Source organism: Eschrichtius robustus, chromosome 12 (genome assembly GCF_028021215.1).
Source record: "Eschrichtius robustus isolate mEscRob2 chromosome 12, mEscRob2.pri, whole genome shotgun sequence".
Taxonomy (NCBI): domain Eukaryota; kingdom Metazoa; phylum Chordata; class Mammalia; order Artiodactyla; family Eschrichtiidae; genus Eschrichtius; species Eschrichtius robustus.
Window position 1 is genome coordinate 66,520,332 of NC_090835.1, and position 21,036 is coordinate 66,541,367.

General features: G+C 37.7%; 1 protein-coding gene across 1 annotated transcript in view; it reads right to left on the minus strand.

Moving 5' to 3' along the window:
* The window catches only part of MLIP (muscular LMNA interacting protein), a 171,768-nt gene that overhangs the window by 39,811 nt on the left and 110,921 nt on the right, over positions 1–21,036 (minus strand). The window contains exon 12 of the mRNA XM_068559179.1: positions 20,138–20,344. Coding sequence (XP_068415280.1) covers positions 20,138–20,344 — 207 coding nt within the window. The remainder of the gene's footprint in view (positions 1–20,137; positions 20,345–21,036) is intronic.

Sequence of the window (21,036 nt, forward strand, 5' to 3'; positions counted from 1 at the left end):
TATGATATCCTTTATATGTGGAATCTAAAAAAGTGATATAAATGAACTTATATACGAAACAGAAACAGACCCACAGACATAGAAAACAAACTTATGGTTACCAAAGAGGAAAGGGGGGAGGATAAATTGGGAATTTGGGATTAACAGATACACACTACTCTATATAAAATAGATAAACAACAAGGACCTACTGTATACCACAGGGGACTATATTCAATATCTTTTAATAGCCTATAATGGAAAAGAATCTGAAAAAGAATATATATATATATATATATATATATATATATATATATATATATATATGTATGTATGTATAACTGAATCACTTTGCTGCACACCTGAAACTAACACATTGTATATTAATTATACTTTAATTTTAAAAAAAGAAAAAATAATAAATAAAAAGAGCTGAATTTAGTTGTCAGTGTTTGAGTCCACAGATTCTACTTGCAGGCTTGTGTCTCTTTCTCTTGAACTGCTCAAGGGTCCTTCAACCCTAGGCCTGCAATCGTCTTGATATGCACATGGCTGCCCCTGTTAGATGAAGCTAATCTCCAGGTCAACACAGTGCCCACCACTCCCAGTAAGGGATGTCAAGGGTCAGAAGTCACCTATGATCATACATAAACGTCTGGTTTACTTCACTCACCTAGGGGATCTGCCTGGCCAAACAAAACACTTGAGTTTTTAATCCCTGATTTACAACACATCCCAGCCCATAGGAAGCACTTGGAGAGTCCCGTAAATTTCAGATTCTGACGCAGCCGGTCTGGGGAGGGTCCTGAGCGTCTGCATTTCTAATGGGTCTCAGCTGAGATCAACAATACCATAAATTGAGGAGCGAGACCACAGCCCAGATTTTTGTATGAACTGATGGAATTGATGTTTTTCAAATATTTATTTATGCACAACTGAAATTAGCTGTATTCAAAATGTCCTCATCAATTAAGTTACACTGTGCTTGTGTAATTAAATACTTTACCACAGCGCTTTTTTATTGAGTACGTGCTCACGTACCAGACACTTTACTGGATGTTAGAGATATGACAGTGAGCGAACAGGCATCCTCCCTGCTCTTGGAGACCGCAGTGCAGTGGGAGAGGAAGATATTAACTATATAATCAGGAATATACAGAAACAAACACAATATAATGTGTTCTGAAGGACAAGTTCAGAGTGCTAGGAGGGTTCATCACAGACAAATCAGACCTGGTCTAGAAATAGGAAGGAATCTCTTCCCAAGAGGCTGAAATCTACAGGATAATTCTCTTCATAGAGATAAGAGGGACACAGTTCATGTGGTGTAAGTAGCTGAAAAGAAGTTACTCACCGTTGGGCTGATGGGAAAATAAGGAGAAAATTCAGAGTGAATGGACCAAACGAGTGAGAAAATCAGAAACCCAGGCTAGAGAATTACCGTGCAGGGATTTTGCCTGCATCAGCTCCACTTCAGAAGTCAAGGAGTAAGCCCTTGAAAATGCTCATTAAATGAATCAAGGCTGTTTAATATGAGTCTGTCTCATTGCCCAGAAAGACTGCAAGCTGCTAGAGGACAGGGTCCATAATATGCTAAGACTAGCTGGTTGATTTTACTGCTCAAGATTCTATGCCTGGTTGCAGCAACATGGATGGACCTAGAGATGATCATACTAAGTGAGCCAGAGAGAGACATATATCATATTATATCACTTATATGTGGAATCTAAAAAAAATGATACAAATGAATTTATATACAAAACAGAAATGGATCCACAGACATAGAAAACAAACTTACGATTACCAAAGCGGAAAGAGGGTGGGGGAGAGATAAATTTGGAGTTTGGGATTTACATATCCACCTACTATATATAAAATAGATAAACAACAGGGACCTACTGTATAGCACAGGGGACTATACTCAATGTCTTGTAATAACCTATAAGGGAAAAGAATCTGAAAAAGAATATATATATATATACACACACATATATATATAACTGAATCACTTTACTGTACACCTGAAACTAACACAACATTGTATTAAATCAATTATATTTTAATTTTAAAAAAAGTCAGGAGATTAGACTATGTGCATTAAAAAAAAAAAAAAAGATTCTATTCCTGGAACAAAACATGGGCAGTGCTCTGAGTTCGTCCTTAATAAGGGCAGTTCATGATATGTGCTATGAGGACACACCTGCTTTCATGATGATCAGAAACATGCCACTCCTATACATATGTCTTAAAGATTTCATCTGCATTAGCCTGGGATATTTTTTTTTAATTACAAAACAACTTCAGTAGCTTGAATATTTATTTTTAGAAATTAAAGGTACAGCATTTATTTTGGGTGATGCCCAAAAGTTTACACATTTGTCTATGTCACTAACTTCCGGTGTAAACTGGGAAAAACCACTTTGTCTCTGGACCTCAGTTTTCTCATCTTTAAATTCTGGGTGCTAACTAGGTGATTGCCAGTTCCTTCTGTCCTTGGATGAAGTAAAAATCTCTTCATTGATAAATGATGCTCTCTCCGAAAAAAAAGAGTTCTTCCTTTTTGGAATCTCCTGCACTGAGCCACAGCTAAGGCAGAAGTTACACCTACAGGGACGGTAAAAATGACCTCTCCATGGAATGTTACCTGGGATCCTTAATATCAATTCTTAGCTGTGCCACTTGCTCCGTGTGTGAAGTTTTATAAACACTATGAAGTTTCACAGCATTCCTTTGTGTATTCCCTGAGTATTCTCAAATGCTGAGCTGGAATTTGGTACATGTTAATTGTTTTAAAAACCCACAGGCAACTCCCTGTTAAGTCCTGATCATTAATATCATTACATGGGTGTCTAAGGACCAGTTGAGTCTTACACCAGTAAGAAAACAGGAATTTTCTGCTCTGATCTTTGTAATAGGTCTTTTGAGATATGGCTGTAAATTCCCCAATTATACTATTTTTTATTCTTGGACTTTTCTTTCCGCCCTAGGAGGCCCAGACTCGGGACACATTTGAATTCCCTCTTCCTCCAAAGACCACCTTCAAAAGGGCAGCAGGATGGAATTTTTTCTTCTATGTGTTCATCCTGTTTTGAAGGCAAACACCACCTCCCCGTGTTTACTCACATTTTTCATCTAAAGTTGCTTCTTTCTTAATTGAAAAACCACTCCCCCTGGGGGATTAACCACCTCATTCACTTTCTTCATTGCACAGCTCCCGGGTTGGAATGGAAATGAAGCAAAATCTACCTTCTAACAACATTTTAGGACTCAAAATAAATTCTGGAACCTGAAGTTGGAATTGACAAGGAAGCATATTTGCTGTTCTCTTTCTTTCCTCTATCCTTTAAGGGCACACTTAGTTGCTTAGTACTACAGGCAAAACATCCTTTTCAGTTGTTCTCAGAATCTAGTACTAACTCTAGTACAATCATAAACCAAATGTCTCCTTCACAAAAGATGATGTTGGCAGAATTTTTCTCCCTCTGTTCTCTCTCTTCTATAGAACAGAAGGGGTATTAGCCATTTTATTCCAATGTGACATACAATCCCTGCCCTGCCTTAGCCCCACCCCAGCTATTCCTAATTTGTAACTAGTTGCAAGAAACTTACCCTAGAACCCAGGAGTATGTCAAGAGATGTCAACTGGTGTATCATAAAAATTTGGAAGTGTTTCTGAAGATGAAGAACAGGCATGACTGTGATGGGGTCAGTCTGTGCCCCCATCACCTCCAGAGACCCCGGACCAGACCCCACTCTGCTCTCTCCTAAAACGACACCCCCAGCAGCATCTTTGAGGGAGAGGATATGTGAATCGTTGGTAGGCAGATGAGCTGAGGACAGTAAGCCTACAGGTCAAGTGGAAGGCTGCCTCCTGCATGGTGTCTGCTAGTCCTGTCTCCCTGGACTTGGACTCTGTTCCTCCATCCCCACATCTCCCTCTGCATTATTCCAAGCCACATTTCAGGAACGATGTAAGCACCTCCTAACACTCTTATCATGTCAGTTATACGCCTTTGAGCTTTCAGTACACGCATGTTCTCTGCCCCACCACCGGCCCCTGCCCCAACTATATTGTCCTGCCAGGCACTGCAACTTGGTCTTAGATGGCAGCCATTCCTGAGGGATTCCGACAGCCTTGCTTTCTGGAGCCTTGTTGTAATCTAAGATCTCCCCTCTGGAGACTGTCTTCTTTTACTCCCTGCTACGTTCCTGCTAGAACCACATCCTAAAAACAAGGTATCTCTTTATCCAAATTAAAAATCATGAAATAGGTGGGGTACTTACTGGTTGCTAAAAACCCATGGAAAAACTCTATGTTTACTTATGTTACGTTAGTAGGTTTCAGCCATTCCAAAGAGTGAGTGAGATTTTTTGAAAATCAGGGTAAAAATGCTACCAAATTTGTCTAAGATTTTTATCACCTAAAATTTGATGCACTGTTAAAATATTATATAAATACAGAAGCATAAAATATGTTCTCAGTCATACAGGGCCTGAGAATATTTGCCAAGTAAAGACCCACCTTAAAACTTTCTTGGATCAAGGACTCAAATAAGAAGATAAATAAACACAGAAAGAGGCAGCAAGTAATATAGGAAGGTAAGGTAATAAAACACCTTGAGCAAGTGTATCATTGCCATAAAAAAAAGCCACAAAAAGCTATGGAAAAGAAAAAGAGAAATTATAACTATAAAATCCCAGAAATAAAAATCTAGAATTGGACAATATCAACATGATGAAAGATAATGGAAGGGACCAAATGAACTTGTCTTCCTGGGAGAAAACATAGATATTGACAGGGGTGTATAAAAGTGAATATGAGCCCTAAGCTAAGGGCAATCATAACAACAGAATAGGATGAATAAATTCTACGCTAATAAACCCATATCTCTTGGGTGGAAAACTGGAAAGAAGAGATAAGAAATTATAGTAATGGAAAATGTAAAATAATATGGCAGAATTAACATCATGTAATAAGATAATCTCAGACACAAAGAGAAGTCTCTTGTGATAAAATAAAAAATCAAGATGGGAGAATACATGCTCAATATATGCTCAATAAGAGACACACACAAACAAGAAGTCATATAAAAATTGAAAAAAAGGAGGAAAAGATACATCTGTCCAATATGAGCCAAAATAAAACTAAAAGTGCAGCCTTATTATCTTTAAAATGGAATTCAAGAAAAAATTTTATAAGGGACCAAAAATAATTATATACTGGTAAAAAAAATCACTGAACAGGAAGATGTGACCATGATAAACATGCATTCCTAATAATATAGTCCCAAAGTTTTAAGATGTCCCAATGATTGAGCTGTAATTCTTTGAGGAGTGATCTTACACATCGTTTGAATGTCTCAAGAACTAAGGAAGCGTTTCAGTGTCCAATGGGAGCTAAGTGAACACTTTTAAACAACCTGAGGAAAGGTCCAATCCCACTGTGATATCCTTCTTGTGCAAAAGAGATTTCTATTTGATTCACAGGACATACGGACCATATGGCTTATATGAGGACAAATGGGTATCATTATTTGATGGCTGTTAATCAAATGTCTAGTTGTACTTTGATCAGTCACACATGGGTAAATTTCAACAAATTTAGCAATCGGAAACAATTTTATGGTCATATTTTAGTAAAAGAAGTAAAACAGTAGTCACATTAAGCAAAAGGAAGCAACATAGGAAAATTTTGCCCTGAAGTTTCAAAATAAGAGACTCCTTAACTATGTAAATGCCACATATCATATATGGCTTTTGTTGCATGGAGTAAGTAGAAAGGTAAAAGAAATTAAAGCAATGAGACCAACAATTAGGTTGAACTATGTGAAACTGATAAAACTGATGTTTTCCTACATCAAGAACGATTGAATAAGGCAATTTCATAGGGATCAACCTCATATAAAAGATAGTTGCTTATCTAACCTTCTTTTCATGCTATTCCTTTCCTTAAATATCTTTTAAGAAATACATATTTAAATATCTTTTAAATATATGTATGTATTTTGTATATATGTATGTGCCGAAGTGAGCACAAAATACATATATTTTAAAGACTCACTTGCAAAGATAAATGCTTCCATCAGGGATTTCATTTATTTCAGAGCCTGCAGCTGCCTCCTTCTACAGACCATCGCCCTCAGCTGAGAAGAGCATCCCAACGCTGAGTTCCTTGACCCTGTACCCACACCGAGACCCACAGCTGATGATGACTGGTAAGGTGTATCCTTTGCCTCAAGGGTGGGTGACCTTGCAATTTATGCTCCAGAGCCCTCTCCCTGTGAATTAGGCAATGGCTAGCCTGTCTGCGATCACTCTTCCTCTTCTCCTTGCCCTTCCCAATCACGATGTACACCCTCCCTTACAGGACGTTTTTCTGGAGAGCCATGCCCTCAGCAAATCACAAATACGGGAAACGCTGTCTCAGGCTCAGCTTCTAAGGAACCTGGTCTAAGACATCAGGCAGTGGGGATGGGACAGGTGGCAGCTGAGTGCTGTGAAACACCAGGGGCTCATTTTTCCTTAGTGCCTCCATCTGAACAAGGCACAAACAATGCCTATGAAACACAAGCATGGTCTATCAATTCTAAGGGGCCAGCGTGTTATTTTACAAGAGCTTTAAAACGAATCTTTCTCCAAATATACTTTCCTTGCTAAAAATGCCATCCAGCCTGCATCCTACTGCACATCTCTTTCGAATTAGCAAATTCTTAATTTTTAAGGTGATTTTATTAAAAGCATTACAATGAAAACTTTCAGCTAGATGGCAATACGTGAGCTTAGGGACAGATACATAAAAAATGGATTGTTCTTCTTTCCTGGAAGAAATATACAAGTCAACTGCTTGTGATTATATTAAGTACATTTTTAAATGATAACTGACAATGAGATAACCCAAAACATGCCTGGTTTCAAATGCCAGACTGTCATTACGGCACCTATGGTGTTTAGATGTTCTTTTTGCCCTCTAGTGGAGAACCTAACAAAATATAATTAATACTTAATTTTTCAGAACTGCTTCTCTTAAAATACCTGCTCACTGGCATTCTTTTTTATTTTTTTAATGTTAAAAGTCCAATTAATTTGCATTTAGCCATTTTAAACAGAATGTTCTTCCTGAACATATACAAATTCATCCATTTAGAAAACAATTTGGCATAGGCCAACAGGGGTCAGGTTTTGGTTTCCTGAAAAATCTCAAACATTAAAAACCAATTTTGAGTTTATAGAGCTTCTTCTCCTATTCCACCCACCTCAAATGTTCTCTTCTAAAGCATCTTAATAGTTATCCAATTCCCATTAACGCCAAAAGTTGTCAGAGAAGTTTTAGAATTAGGAGCAAGGCAGTTTATCTCCATGATGATAGAAAATAAATTACCTTGGTTTATTTACACAGAAGGTTTTCTAATTATGTAGACAGAACACAAACAGACATAATTAATGAGGAGGATAAAAAGAGGTTTTGCTTCCAAAAGTCAAGATGACTTTTTTCAATAAATGTGGCTACCTCAGTACATTCTTGTCAGAGTTTTAGATAAACAGTGGCTCTCTTAGCCACTAACTTTTGGAACTGTGGCTGCCAAAGAAGGTGGTTCACAATAAACCTGGGCTCTGGCAATCACTCACACCGGCCCTTGGGTGTGTCACTTGGCATCTTTAGTCTTCAGTTTCCTCATCTGGAAACTGAAGGAAGCCAGGTGGCCCTGGTGGTTACTTAGTTCCTGTCCTGATGTCTCCGTCCTGTCCTGTCATTTAACCAGAAGGAAGCCTGTGATTCCAGAGAGGAGATGTCCAACAGGGTGGTGATGCAGCTTCAGCAATAGATTTTTTTTTTTGGGAGGGGAGGCAGTTTCTTAAGAAAAATTTGTCAAGTACCAGCTTTTAAGCCCGTTCTGTGGAATCCTGTACACATTATTTACACTTTCTGAGCCTCAGTTTCTTCATATGTAAAATAAAGGGTATAAAACCTACGTTATGATTGTTTTGAAACTGAAATAAAATATTGTCTATAAAGGAAGTGGCCTGTGGTCTACTTTTTATAAATATCAATTCCTCTTGCCCAAAATCTTGGGGATGCCTCATCTCACTCCCTGATTTCTTCTCACAAGTTCGATGAGGCCAGTGAGGAAGAGCTGTCCAGCAGTCTTACTTCTTGCTAACTTTAAACCGTATTTCCCGATCCCAGTGGTTTCCTCAATACTCTGGCCTGCTTTCATTTTCTCAAGCTCATCCTGTTCCTTTTCTTTCCTGACTGGAAAACTTTACCCATGCTGTTCCCTCTGCCTAGATGCCCAGCCTGGCCCCAACCTTTGCTTCTTCTAAACCTCAGATGAGACATCATTTCCTTACTAAGTCTCTCCCAATTCATCAGATGAGATCAGGGCCTCTGTTCTATGCACTCATAACTACTTGTCTTCTGCATGGCAGGTGTCACAACGATCATTTATAATGATTTTTTTTTTTGCTTATTTGTTATTTCTGTTTTTCCCAAATAGAGAAGAGGTACCTGGCAAAGGCCCTTGCTTTCCAATGCATGACCGTCACAGACACAGCTCTTTGCAAACAAGGGGCACTCAATAAATCTTTGTTAAATGAATATAGTGTGCTTTGTCAACTGCCAGACTCCAGGGTTCCTAGACTTTGTGTTGAAATTAAAAAGTTGCAAGGTCTATGCTCTTTGTTATTGGTGGGGAATTAGGCTATTTGTTGGACAAGGATTCTGTAAACTTGAACCCAGTCACATAACTTAGTGTTCATTTTCTCCTTCTGAAGTTATGCCCAGTTATAAACTGCTTAGCTCAAAGGAGTGTTGCTTTATTCTTTATATGTTTGTAGAAGATTTTTCACATCTTTAGATCTAAATATTTACAGCTTACATTAGAAAAGCAAGTTTTTATTTTGAAGCCCCTTCAGCCTTTGAACCAGTTGGTGAAAGTTAGAATTACTTTAGATTTTTCCCTTCTCCAGCTGAGTCATAATCTGCTTTAACTTCTGTTGATTGATTTTGTTAAAATATCAAAAGAAACCTCAGAAAACAAATCTCATGTCAGAGGAGCTACTAAAAAATTTAACTCATGTTGGAAATATGCCTTTAATATTAATATTTTAATTCATTTATTGAATTTCTATAGGTTCACAGGGTCAGTTCTCCAAGTAGCTATGCAATGATTGTACCAGTTAAGATAGTCTCAATAATGGTAAAAATATAAACTTCACAAATGGATTAAATTTGAATATTAAGAAGTAGGAGATAAAAATAGGGGAAAAAGGAATGAGAAAAGTCAACATTAAAGGGTGAAATATCCAAAACGTTTAAAGAAAAGATGGTCATGACCTAGGAAGCAGGCTAAAGCCAATTTATGGAGAGACCTGTCCCTCTGACCATCCTGGATATAAAAGTTTCTTTCCTTCCTTGGCTTCCTACCTCATTCAAAGTCCGTGCACCTATGCCCTAATACTCTGTTATGTGAAAATGAAAGTCAGTAGGACACAATTCCCCCAAAAATGTGACTGTCTATTACTATTGTTTGGGTTTTTTTTTCCCTCCTATTTCCGAAACTGCATACTTCTCATTCATAATACATTTTCTAGGTAGATTCCTCACTATTCTAATACATGTCTCACCCTTGGCTTATTATAAGTGGAGTGATCCTTTATGTAGAAAAGACAAATAATGGATGGAATTGGGCTGAAAACACTACCATTTTGCTCACTGAACTCTCATTTTTCATCACAGACAAGTTATATTTCCTTTTTATTCTTAATCTACAATCTCAAAAGCAGCTACTTGGAAAACAACCTAATAAAACAGATCAGTAAATATTCTGTTGACAAATCATAAGGATAAAACACATTTCAAGTAAAATACTTCATCTTTCTTAGCAAAAACATAATTCTAATATAAAAGATTGTTATATTTTAAAATCTCTTTTTATGTAAAAGGCACTTTAATTTCTTAAAAAGTAAATCATAAGAAAGTGCACGTTGGTAGCTGTGGTATTTTTTCAAAGAGAAATGACTTTTAATGATTGAAGTAGTGCACTGGAAAAAAGATATGTACCTCTGATTCAATAAGTCCAAGAATACTGGATGTATAAACACTTAACGCAATTGTAAATGCTACAAGCACATAGGGACAATTTTGTCTAAGACCTCAACCTTACATTTTACAACTTACTCTAATAAAAAAAAGAAAGAGCCTGTGACCTAAGTTAGTATATATACTATTTAACAGTTGTGTTTCCTTTTACTTACTAGGGGTTTTATGAGAAAAAAATCAATTATAATCAAAAACACTTATAAACATGTCAGTATAAACAGTTTTTCTTTGTAAAGTTATTTTTCATAATGAAGTTCATTTTTTGCTGAATCATTACAGAACTTAAAAAGCAAAAGAGGAAATTTTTGCTATCATGGAGGAAGCATAGACTTTTAAATGGAGTAAATACTTTAAGATCACTCAGGCCAGTGGAAGTTCTGAGTTTAGAAGTTCCAACTAAGTCCCATTAATTTGCATTTTTCTAAGATCTCCAGGTAATTCTGATGCAGTCAGCCCAGTTTATCTGCAAGAGTAAGAGTTTTGGAACCAAACCCAATACGCTACTATTACTGATGAGAAAAAAGAAACCCACAGAAGGTTAGGTTGTTTATTTGAGGTGTTTCTTGTTTCTTAAGGTAGGATTGTATTGCTATAAACTTCCTTCTTAGAACTGCTTTTACTGCATCCCATAGGTTTTGGGTCGTCGTGTTTTCATTGTCATTTGTTTCTATGTATTTTTTGATTTCCTCTTTGATTTCTTCAGTGATCTCTTGGTTATTAAGTAGTGTATTGTTTAGCCTCCATGTGGTTGTATTTTTTACAGATTTTTTCCCTGTAATTGATATCTAGTCTCATAGTGTTGTGGTCAGAAAAGATACTTGATATGATTTCAATTTTCTTAAATTTACCAAGGCTTGATTTGTGACCCAAGATATGATCTATCCTGGAGAATGTTCAATGAGCCCTTGAGAATAAAGTGTATTCTGTTGTTTTTGGATGGAATGTCCTATAAATATCAATTAAGTCCATCTTGTTTAATATGTCATTTAAAGCTTGTGTTTCCCTATTTATTTTCATTTTGGATGACCTGTCCATTGGTGGGAATGTAAATTGATACAACCACTATGGAGAACAGTATGGAGGTTCCTTAAAAAACTAAAAATAGAACTACCATACGACCCAGCAATCCGACTACTGGGCATATACCCTGAGAAAACCATAATTCAAAAAGAGTCATGTACCAAAATGTTCATTGCAGCTCTATTTACAATAGCCAGGACATGCAAGCAACTTAAGTGTCCATCAACAGATGAATGGATAAAGAAGATGTGGCACATATATACAATGGAATATTACTCAGCCATAAAAAGAAACAAAATTGAGTTACTTGTAGTGAGGTGGATGGACCTAGAGTCTGTCATACAGAGTGAAGTAAGTCAGAAAGAGAAAAACAAATACCGCATGCTAACACATATATATGGAATCTAAAAAAAAAAAAAAATAAGGTCATGAAGAACCTAGGGGCAAGATGGGAATAAAGATGCAGACCTACTAGAGAATGGAACTGAGGATACGGGGAGGGGGAAGGGTAAGCTGGGACAAAGTGAGAGAGTGGTAGTGTATATATGGACATATATACACTACCGAACCAAATGTAAAATAGATAACTAGTGGGAAGAAGTCACACAGCACAGGGAGATCAGCTCAGTGCTTTGTGACCAGCGAGAAGTGTGGGATAGGGAGGGTGGGAGAGAGGGAGGCGCAAGAGGGAAGAGATATGGGGATATATGTATATGTATAACTGATTCACTTTGTTATAAAGCAGAAACTAACCAAATAAATAAATAAATAAATAAATAAATAAATAAATAAAGCTAATTAAAAAAAGAAACCCACAGAAAAAGAGTGAAGTATGTGACCCAATAGCATTTATGTAAATTTAATTATAGACATACAAAATAATAATGCAACTTTTGAAAGAAAATATACTTAAAAACAGAAACAAAAAAACACTTCAGTATAGTTGCTTAGAGGAAGAAGGAAAGCAAAGTGAAAAATCAGAATGAAAGAGAATACATATGTGAATAAATTTGGAGGGATTAAAAGTAATGAATGGATCCTAATAAAAGAAAAAAGGCAATTTTAGATAAGAGTATTGTCCTACTAGCAATGTTGATGGATTATTTCTTTACTCCAGCACCAAAATTCTACAAATAATAGACAGCATGTTGAAAAATATATAAAACTGAGTACTTAAGGTGGAATGTGAAAGTTCCTTTTACCAGTTGATCATGATAACAATTCTATGCTAGAGATTCTATTTTTATTGCTATTTTATAGGTAAGGAAACTAAAGAAAGAGTTTGAATTACTTTTCCATATACAGGCATAAAACAATTCATTTATTCAACAAAATTGTCAGTAACTGATGTCTTATTATAAAGTCTGCAGACGAACTTTAAGCTGTATTTCACTATAGGTATACACACTGATCAAATCAAGACACCTGCTAATGAGAAGGCTCAGTAAAAATAACTGAAACCACATCATTTTAAAATATTTATTGATTGATTAAAATGGTTTGTTACATTAATACACCTATAAAATATTTACTTACAACAAAGCTTTTTTTAAATAAAATTATTTCAAAAAATAGAAAAAGACATTGGTATACTTAAAAAAAAAAATGTCTGGGAAAGATCAAGATGAATGGTTATCCTATGTAGGAGTATACATTTTCCTCTCTCTGTGGGAGACCTTAAAGTCTTGCCCTGACATCTAGCAATGGTGACAGCAGCCTGGGGGTCTGCACTAGGAGTGGGAGCAGCAGTGGTCATGACCTTGGGGAGACAGCAGTGAGCAGTGGCTTGAAGTGAGATCTTAGTTCCCTGCCCAGGAATTGAACCTGGGCAGCCTGGGTGAAAAACAGGAATCCTAACTGCTAGTCCATCAGGGGACAGTGGCTGGAACTAGAGCCACCCTGGCTCTTGTCCCCCTCGAAAACAAGAATTTTTCAAGGAGACAGAAGCTGTAAAAATAGGCACAAGGTTTATTATTAGAGGCACATCACAACATGTGGGAGAGCACACAAAGAAGCAGTTTATTTAAGACAGAAGCAAGGCAGAAATACACATCCAGAGAAGAGTGCAGGTGTCCTCCTGAATGAGGAGTGCACTAGGGAGGCGATTTAAATCACTTATATAGGGCAGTTCTTCTGGGTCTTTGTTTTCCTCTGGCCAATCATCTCACTTAGTTTCCCACATCTGCCCTGGCCCAGGGACCTCTCTGATACTTGTGTGCATCTTTTAGCCAAGATGGATGCCAGTGCGGGGGCGGGGGGAATCCTCTGGGAGATTGGCAGCACCCAGAGAGATAACACCCCCTCCTTTTTTGACCCCCAAGGAGCCTTTCTGCACATGTGCCGTCAGGGAGGTCCCCTTGACCCCAAGAATGATAGATGTGGTCATCTTATCTCTTTACTCTAGCAGAGCTCAGCTCCTGCCATTAAATTTTTCCTTGACGTTTCAGTTGGAGACAAGCCCCAATTTACTCAGCTTGACAAATTCCAGCTGCTCATCCCCAGAGCCCATCTACCTCCTACCTCAGTCAGGGCTGAGAAGTGTTCTGGACAGGAAGAATAGAGGTGGGAGTTGAATAACTACCTCTCTCCTGCTCTGAAGGGAAAGCTAGAGTGGAAGGGACTTTTCAGAGGCTACTCCAGAGATAAGCACTGAAATATTCAAATTGAAAGTGCTGGAACCAGCCCTTACTGGGGAACCAATGGGAGGGCATGTATGTAAAGAAACGATCCATACATACTCCTCCACAGACAGAAGCAGATCAGAAATAAAATTGTAAGTAGTCACAAACAAGGCTCAAGGATTTTTACAAAACTAAAGGTGAAATAAAATGGCTGGACAGTCACAAACTCAGCCCCTTAAATAATATCATTTTTGGAAACCGAAAAAGAAGATATCCTCAGAATGTCTGTGAATTTTCTCCTGGGGCTTCAAAGCTGTCTCTCTGTCAATAAAAATCTTATTCTTCCTTGTCAAACCTCTCAAGCTTTCACTGTAAATAGAGCCTTCCATAGTAGGAAATCCCAGCCTTTCTCCTGCCAGCAGATCAGGAAAGCCATCTGATGGTGACAGCTTAGTTCTGTCTCCTCCCAGTTCTAATCATCATCTGGCATGTGTTTTCTTGTTTGTTGCTGGTACAAATTGGCAGAGTAGAGACTCAGGGGAAACAAGGATAAGAAATAACATCCTTTCTCCATAGCCTATGGTTGTGCTAAATAAAAGGTCAAAAATGTAGGTGGGATAAGAAAAGAGGAAAAGGTGCACAAAGCTGAGTACTTCAGTTGGCATGTGAAAGTGGGCCAGAAGAGTTAGAATGTGGGATAGACTAAAAAGACAAGGCTACCTCAGAGATTGTGAGAGTGGAAGACAGAATAAATGAGGCAGAGGCTGGAGAAAAGGTTAGACATTTGGGAGAGCGATAAACTTCCCAAAGATGCACGTTATATGCATGTAGGTTTTCTCACCTGAGGGTCAAGAAAGTAGCTGAGACCCCACGGCGATGTATTAATGGGGCCAGAGAAGAGGAGTCTTTCTAAATGAACTGAATTCTTAAAAACAGAGAGTGGATAGCACTAGACCTAAACACAAAAGATGTGTTGTGGGTGGTACTTTATTAGCTTTGAAGATAAACATTTTTAAATGCATTGCAAAATGGAGGAAAAATTGACAAAATGACTCTAGATGAGAGACAATTTTAAGATAGTAACCCCACACACCCAGACACAAATTCCTTGGTACCCTTTATTGTTTCACCAGTTATAGGTAGCAAAGCATAATTATCAAAAATAAAGAAAATTCTCTTTATTTTTGATAGCCAAAGTTTTGGTTTTCAGGATCCCGGACTTCAAATTTAGATCAGAAATATGGTATGTATGGATATATATTTTATAAATCATGGAACCACGTGTGTCATCTCAGGCCCTGACATTTTAATACCAGCCTTTCAACTTTAAAAAACCTGTCCCTGCTTCTCTTGGCCTGAGGGCTCTTTCTGGGGGGGGGGGGGGAATGCTCCCCTCCCCCACCTCAGATTGTCCAACTCTGAGTTGTCTGCTCTCCACTGGCTCCCAGAATCCCTTGGGAAACTCAAGCTCCAGTTACCTACAGTGGCACCTTGCTTGGTGATATACCCTTTATTTTACCCTTATCTCAGTCTCCACTCCCTTAATTGCTATTCCTTGGAACCTCCCAAATTAACTACTAATATATGAATCCTTTTCTCAGGGAAATCCAAACCAAGATATGACTGATTCTCATTATTTGCAGTTGTTCTGTCCCATAAAATAACTACAACCATGGAATTAGCAAATCCTGAACCATGGCTCTGAGACGAAATACAGGATTGGGTTCTTGTGAGCTTCTAATTACATTTTCATCAGCCAATCAGACATCACCTTGTTTACCTTGTCTTCTGTTTAAAGACATCTGATTTAATATATATTATTGATTCATTAACACTGAACTCACAGCTAACAGCACCATAACTCATGCCTGAAGGAAGCTTACCTGACATGCACATTTTCTCTGTAAGGCACATCACAACATTCTTGCATTTGAAACACTAGACAGCACTGCAGCACTAGGCTTAGGGGTCATTTAAAATAGCAAAATTGCCAACAAAAAAGCACAATAATTCCAAACACGTGGGACCAGATGGTCCGTGAAAAGAACCATTACTTATAATGTAAGAAAAACAAAACAAGACATCGCCTTGTTCACCTCAGCTGGGAACATGTGCACAGGTCAATCAAGTTTTCCACTGTTCCCACATGTCCACACATGACCACAGAAGTGCAGTGAGTACTGACTTTTTAGTGAGTAGGCAAATTCACAAATATGGAATCTGGTGGAGTTCCCTATGACAAAGGGGGCAGGAACAGAAGAGGAGAGAATATGTAGAGTCTCTAAGCTGATGGTTCTGAGATGGCCTCAGAATTTATCTGCTCCCAGCATGTAGGTAACAATAGCAATACATGCTATAGATGCTCCCATGCATGCTATAGATGTTCAGGATTAGCTGACCTAGAGCCAATGAAGTCATGTCGTGCAGGCGAAGAAAGAAGGATGCAGTGACGTATTATAGGATTGATGGTCATGTACCAGACAGAACTGAGGACACCCCAAAGGATATCAGCATCCACATATAGCAGAGGAAGGTCAGAGACCTCCTGCCTCCACCTATGCTTCTATGCCAAGGAACTCCATAATCTCGCAGGAAATTGGATGCAGCCCTCAAAAAAGGGAGATCCTCAATTGACTGAAATTGTACTGCATGTACTCATAAATCCATAAATTGACTCAGATTCAGTTTCTGCTTTAAATAGAAATAATCCAAAATATTCAAGCATCTTGTGCTCCTAGTGAATAAGTTGGGTCATTTTAGGATCTGTTCATCATTAACACATATTTGTTGCTCTACCTATAATGTGAAAAATACCATATTAAGCACGTCATGTCCTAAATAGACACTAAAACAATCACAACAAATAAATACATGATAACCTTTAATATGCATGAGATACCTTGGCACAGGCAAGGGTTATAGAAATTGAAAGGAGAAAAATATCACTTTGAGTGTTGATACAGGAGGAAACTTCACAGAGGAGGAAGAATCACTGGACTAGGTCATAAAGTATGAGAACGGTTTGCATAAGTAAGGTGAAAAGCAGGAAGGTATTTTATATGAGGAGAATGAGTGAGCAAGTTGAACACTAAGAAGGTCCCAAGGCATGCCTGGAGGAAAGTAAGTAGATTAGTTAAGGAAAGTGGAATAATAATAAAAAGTAGTAAGAGATAACATGACAAGCATAACAAAAGAAGAATCCATTCAACCTGGTGAGTGACTAGCTATCAGGCCAAAGCAGAAAAAGCATAATAGATGAATCAAGTTTCGACTCTGACACTGAGTATCCTGGTATTAGTGACAGAAGCAGGGAAGCCAGAACAGAATTGGTTTGAGACGACATGAATGATAAGTCTGAGGTGACAACATGGCACCCTGGGGGAACTGACAAGCAAGCATCTGAAGGTATAAAACTGGATCTCAGAGGAGAAGCAGAATTGGACATGTGGATTTGAGAATTATCAGTACAAGTAAGATCACCCCAGAAGCCTGTGAGTAGGTGAATATCTGAAATGAGGCAGTTAGAGAGAAGAGATAGAGGAGGACATGTCCACCAAGAAAACAAAGAAGGAACAGTCAGGGAGTTGAAGTGTACATATTATCCCAAGAGCAGAATGATGACAGAGACTCAAGAGTGAATGATCAATGGTGTCAATTGCTAAAAGGCATAAAAGAGATAGAAGACTCAGAAAATTCAGCTGAGTGCGTTGACAAGCAGTTTACCCTTGAGAGAGAAATTTCAGTAGAGTGGTTGAGGTGAAGGACAAAATGCCTTCAAGAATGAATTAAAGAGTGAGTTTACAGAAGAGGGATGGCTACTGATCACTTTGAGAGAAAGTCTTGAAATTACTAGGTTTGTAGCATCAGCAAGGAAAAGGAAGGGGAAGTATTCATTTTATTTTGTGTTTTGAAGTTTCTGCATACAAAGAGGATGGGTTCAATGGAAAAAGAACAGATGAAGATGTAAGACAGTGATAGCAATGACAATTCAGGAAGGCTTATTAATACGAAGACCTAAATCTTATATGGTTCTTGTTATGTCCCAGGCACTATTCTAAGTGCTTTATACATATTAGTCCATCTTAATCTCATAATATTCTATTAAGACAGTACTATTATCATCCTCACTTGCCCACTATCACCATCTGGAAGGAGTGGGTTCAAGAAATGAACTCAGATGGACTGACTAAAGACACCATGCTCTTATCCACTGGGCTATGTTAGTTATAGGGTTAAAGAAGGAAATAAGAGTAATGACTCCCTTCATGAGACAGGGGAAAGAGAGGAAATACTGGTTTAACCACAATAACAGGGAAAGCACCTGAGCATCTTCATATATGATAGGACATCATATGAAGTTCATCATACGAACTAATGAAAGTAAGAGAAGAGAGCAGGGATTAGTGTAAGTATTTAGGACAAGAGAGGAGCACACAGCACAGATGCAACAGAAGAACAAAACCTGTCAAACATCTTCTGTAGCCCCAGTTGATAAGGGAGCCTCAGAGGCAGTTATGTAAGGTCAAGTTCAGTGTGGATCTCTGGGGGAGGGGAGGGAAGGGAAGGTTTGAGTTTGGAGATGAGCCCAGCAGATAAAGCTGCGAAGTGAGATCTGGGAAGGATGTTAGGATATTGGAGAGAAGTTAATTAAAATGACAGTTACGTTTTACAATTTCAGACAAGAAGCTAGTTTCAGTAAAAAAGAAACACAAGTCTTGATAATTTGGTATGCTATTGGATGAATATTTACAACACAGTGTTTGTAAACATTGATATCAAATTGAGTAAAATTCATACATTTTAATAGGAGCAATTAAAATACAAAACTAAGCAACTGAATCTTCCATCAAGAAATGTTGTCTAACTACAACATCATCATCATCATCATTATTATTATTTCAGATGTGAAAACATCAATAAATCTCAGACACTGAGAGATGAAATCTATTGTGAAGTTTGTGTAGACTGAAAATAGTTGTCTAGCCTCAAATGGCTTTTATATATTGTTCTTCACAGCCTGACCAAGCAAAGGCTAAATTATGAATGAAATACTGACTCTACCTTTGCTGAATGTCTCCAGAAAACACCACTAAAAATGTCAAAAGAAGAGCTATTTGAAGCAATTGATATCTATAAAATACAATTATAATCCTATCATAGATGATAATTTATATAAGAAAATGGTTGTTATTATCAGAATTTTTAACTCTATTTAATAGCTAAATGGATGTCATAGATGTTGGCTAGCACTAAAAGAGGGAGAATTACAGATAATATAAAATCATTTTAAAATATCATACTCTCCCTGAAATACTTCTTTTTTCTAGACCTAGAATGAGAAGCAACCAAAGGTCATACAAATGTCATCCTGAACTTTGCCTAAAAACATTTGTTTTGCAGAAAACGGATGCTCTAAAAATTTAATTCAGGGTTGACAACTCAGTCATGATAAGTGTTATTAAATATAAAAAGATAGTTTTTCCTCATATAATTATGTTCACTTTTTAGATGATTCTTTGTGTTTAGACTGGGTTTATGAACATTTTTTTAATGCTTTAAGGCCCAAGGAATATTGTTCAACTACATATGTCCTTGACTGATTTCCAAGTATAGAGGTGTATTTCATTACATATAGAGGATTTGCAAAACAAATGTTTTAAAACAAGATTTTGCATTTTAGAAAAAGATTTAATTGCAGGTTGATTTTGACTAGTCAATTCTTTTAGAAAAGTTTCAAGGTCTGAGAGTCTGTGTTAAGCCAGAAGTTCTTTACGGTGATGCTCAGAAGAGCAAAGGATGCTTATACATAAGCCTCATGTGCTACTGACTGCTTGCTTCTAATAGAATATTTATGGTTACATTCCAAAGCCAACTATAAGTATTTTTGCTTTTTTAAAAATATATATACATATTTTTTAGGTACTGAACACCTCATTACTTGTTACATATCCCATCACTATACATTATGAGACAGATAGATACATTTTAAAATAAAATATTAATATTATATTGCAGATATCTGCAGAAATTCTAATTATTTCTTTGCCCACTGACTGCAATTATAAATGCTTCCTCATCAAGGCGTTGCCATTTTAAGAAGCTTTATAAGAACGTTGAACTAAGACTAGAAGGTAAATTAATAATGGCATCTTTAAGGTTTTGAAACGTGTCTTGGGATTTCCACCTTGGGATTAGAACATGAAACAATGAGCAATGCAAATTAGGAAATGACTTTTAAAGGAAACATAAATATTTCATAATTCCCCAAGGTTAATTATTATCTTTTTTTAAGGACATGTGTCTTCACACAAATATTTAATATTCTTAATATATTTAAATATTCTTAATATATGTTTCCTCCACATATAAGTTTCAAAAGTTAAGCACGAAGAAGGTTCACAGCACAGGGCATTCTCACCTTATTATATGCGTTGTGACTAGACAGGGTGTGAGAATTCTCCTGTTCATCACTCAGGGAGAAGGAGGACAAGTGACTGAAGGGTCCTGGGGTAAGACAGTCAGCCTGTGGGAGGGTCTGTGGATGCATCAGAGACTTAGCAGGAGGATGGAGTTTAGTTTGATATAAAGGATGGAGAGAAACAGGCTTGGGAGGGACAGGCACATCCTGGGAAGAAGAAAGGCATAAAGAGGATGTTAGTGGGCAAAGGTCAAGCTCACCTGGAATTAAGTCTAAGTATTATAGACATTGCATCAGAATCTTTTACTAGTTGGAAGAAAACCTCCCGTCATATTCTGAATCCTCACAAGACTCCTGCATTGTCTGTCTCTTCCAGTAATTCCCGTTGGTTGCCCATCTCCAGCCTCTCCTGCAGAATTGATCAAGTGCCCACAGAGTCTTCCAGCAGGGCCACGTTTGTTTGTTTAAGGAAGGAGAGAGCTCATCCCAAAGTGGGGAGGATGGGACTAGAAGAATGTTCATTGAAGAGCTAGTAACAGTGGAAATTAATTTAAAGGTGCTTGTGATTTGGTCTAGAAGAAACTGGGTGCAGAAAGGGGGAGGGCATCATAGAGGGTATCAACTCATTGTATAATTCATGGTGCCACGAGTTTCTGGTTGGGCTGAGTATGGGGAAGGGCTCAGGAAGAGGTGAGTCTAGAAAGAATGAACGAAGGTGTCCATTCCAGGCAGTGTGTTACTTTGGAAAGAAACTGGAGAACAAACAGACGTGCTCAAATGTAGAGGGGAAAGGTAGTGAGGTCTTAACTAGAGAGGGTCTTTCCATCCCCTGAAAAGGGAGGCCTGCCTGAGGAAGTCTTTGAGAAAGTAAGAGCTAGATGAGGCCTTGAATTATGTGA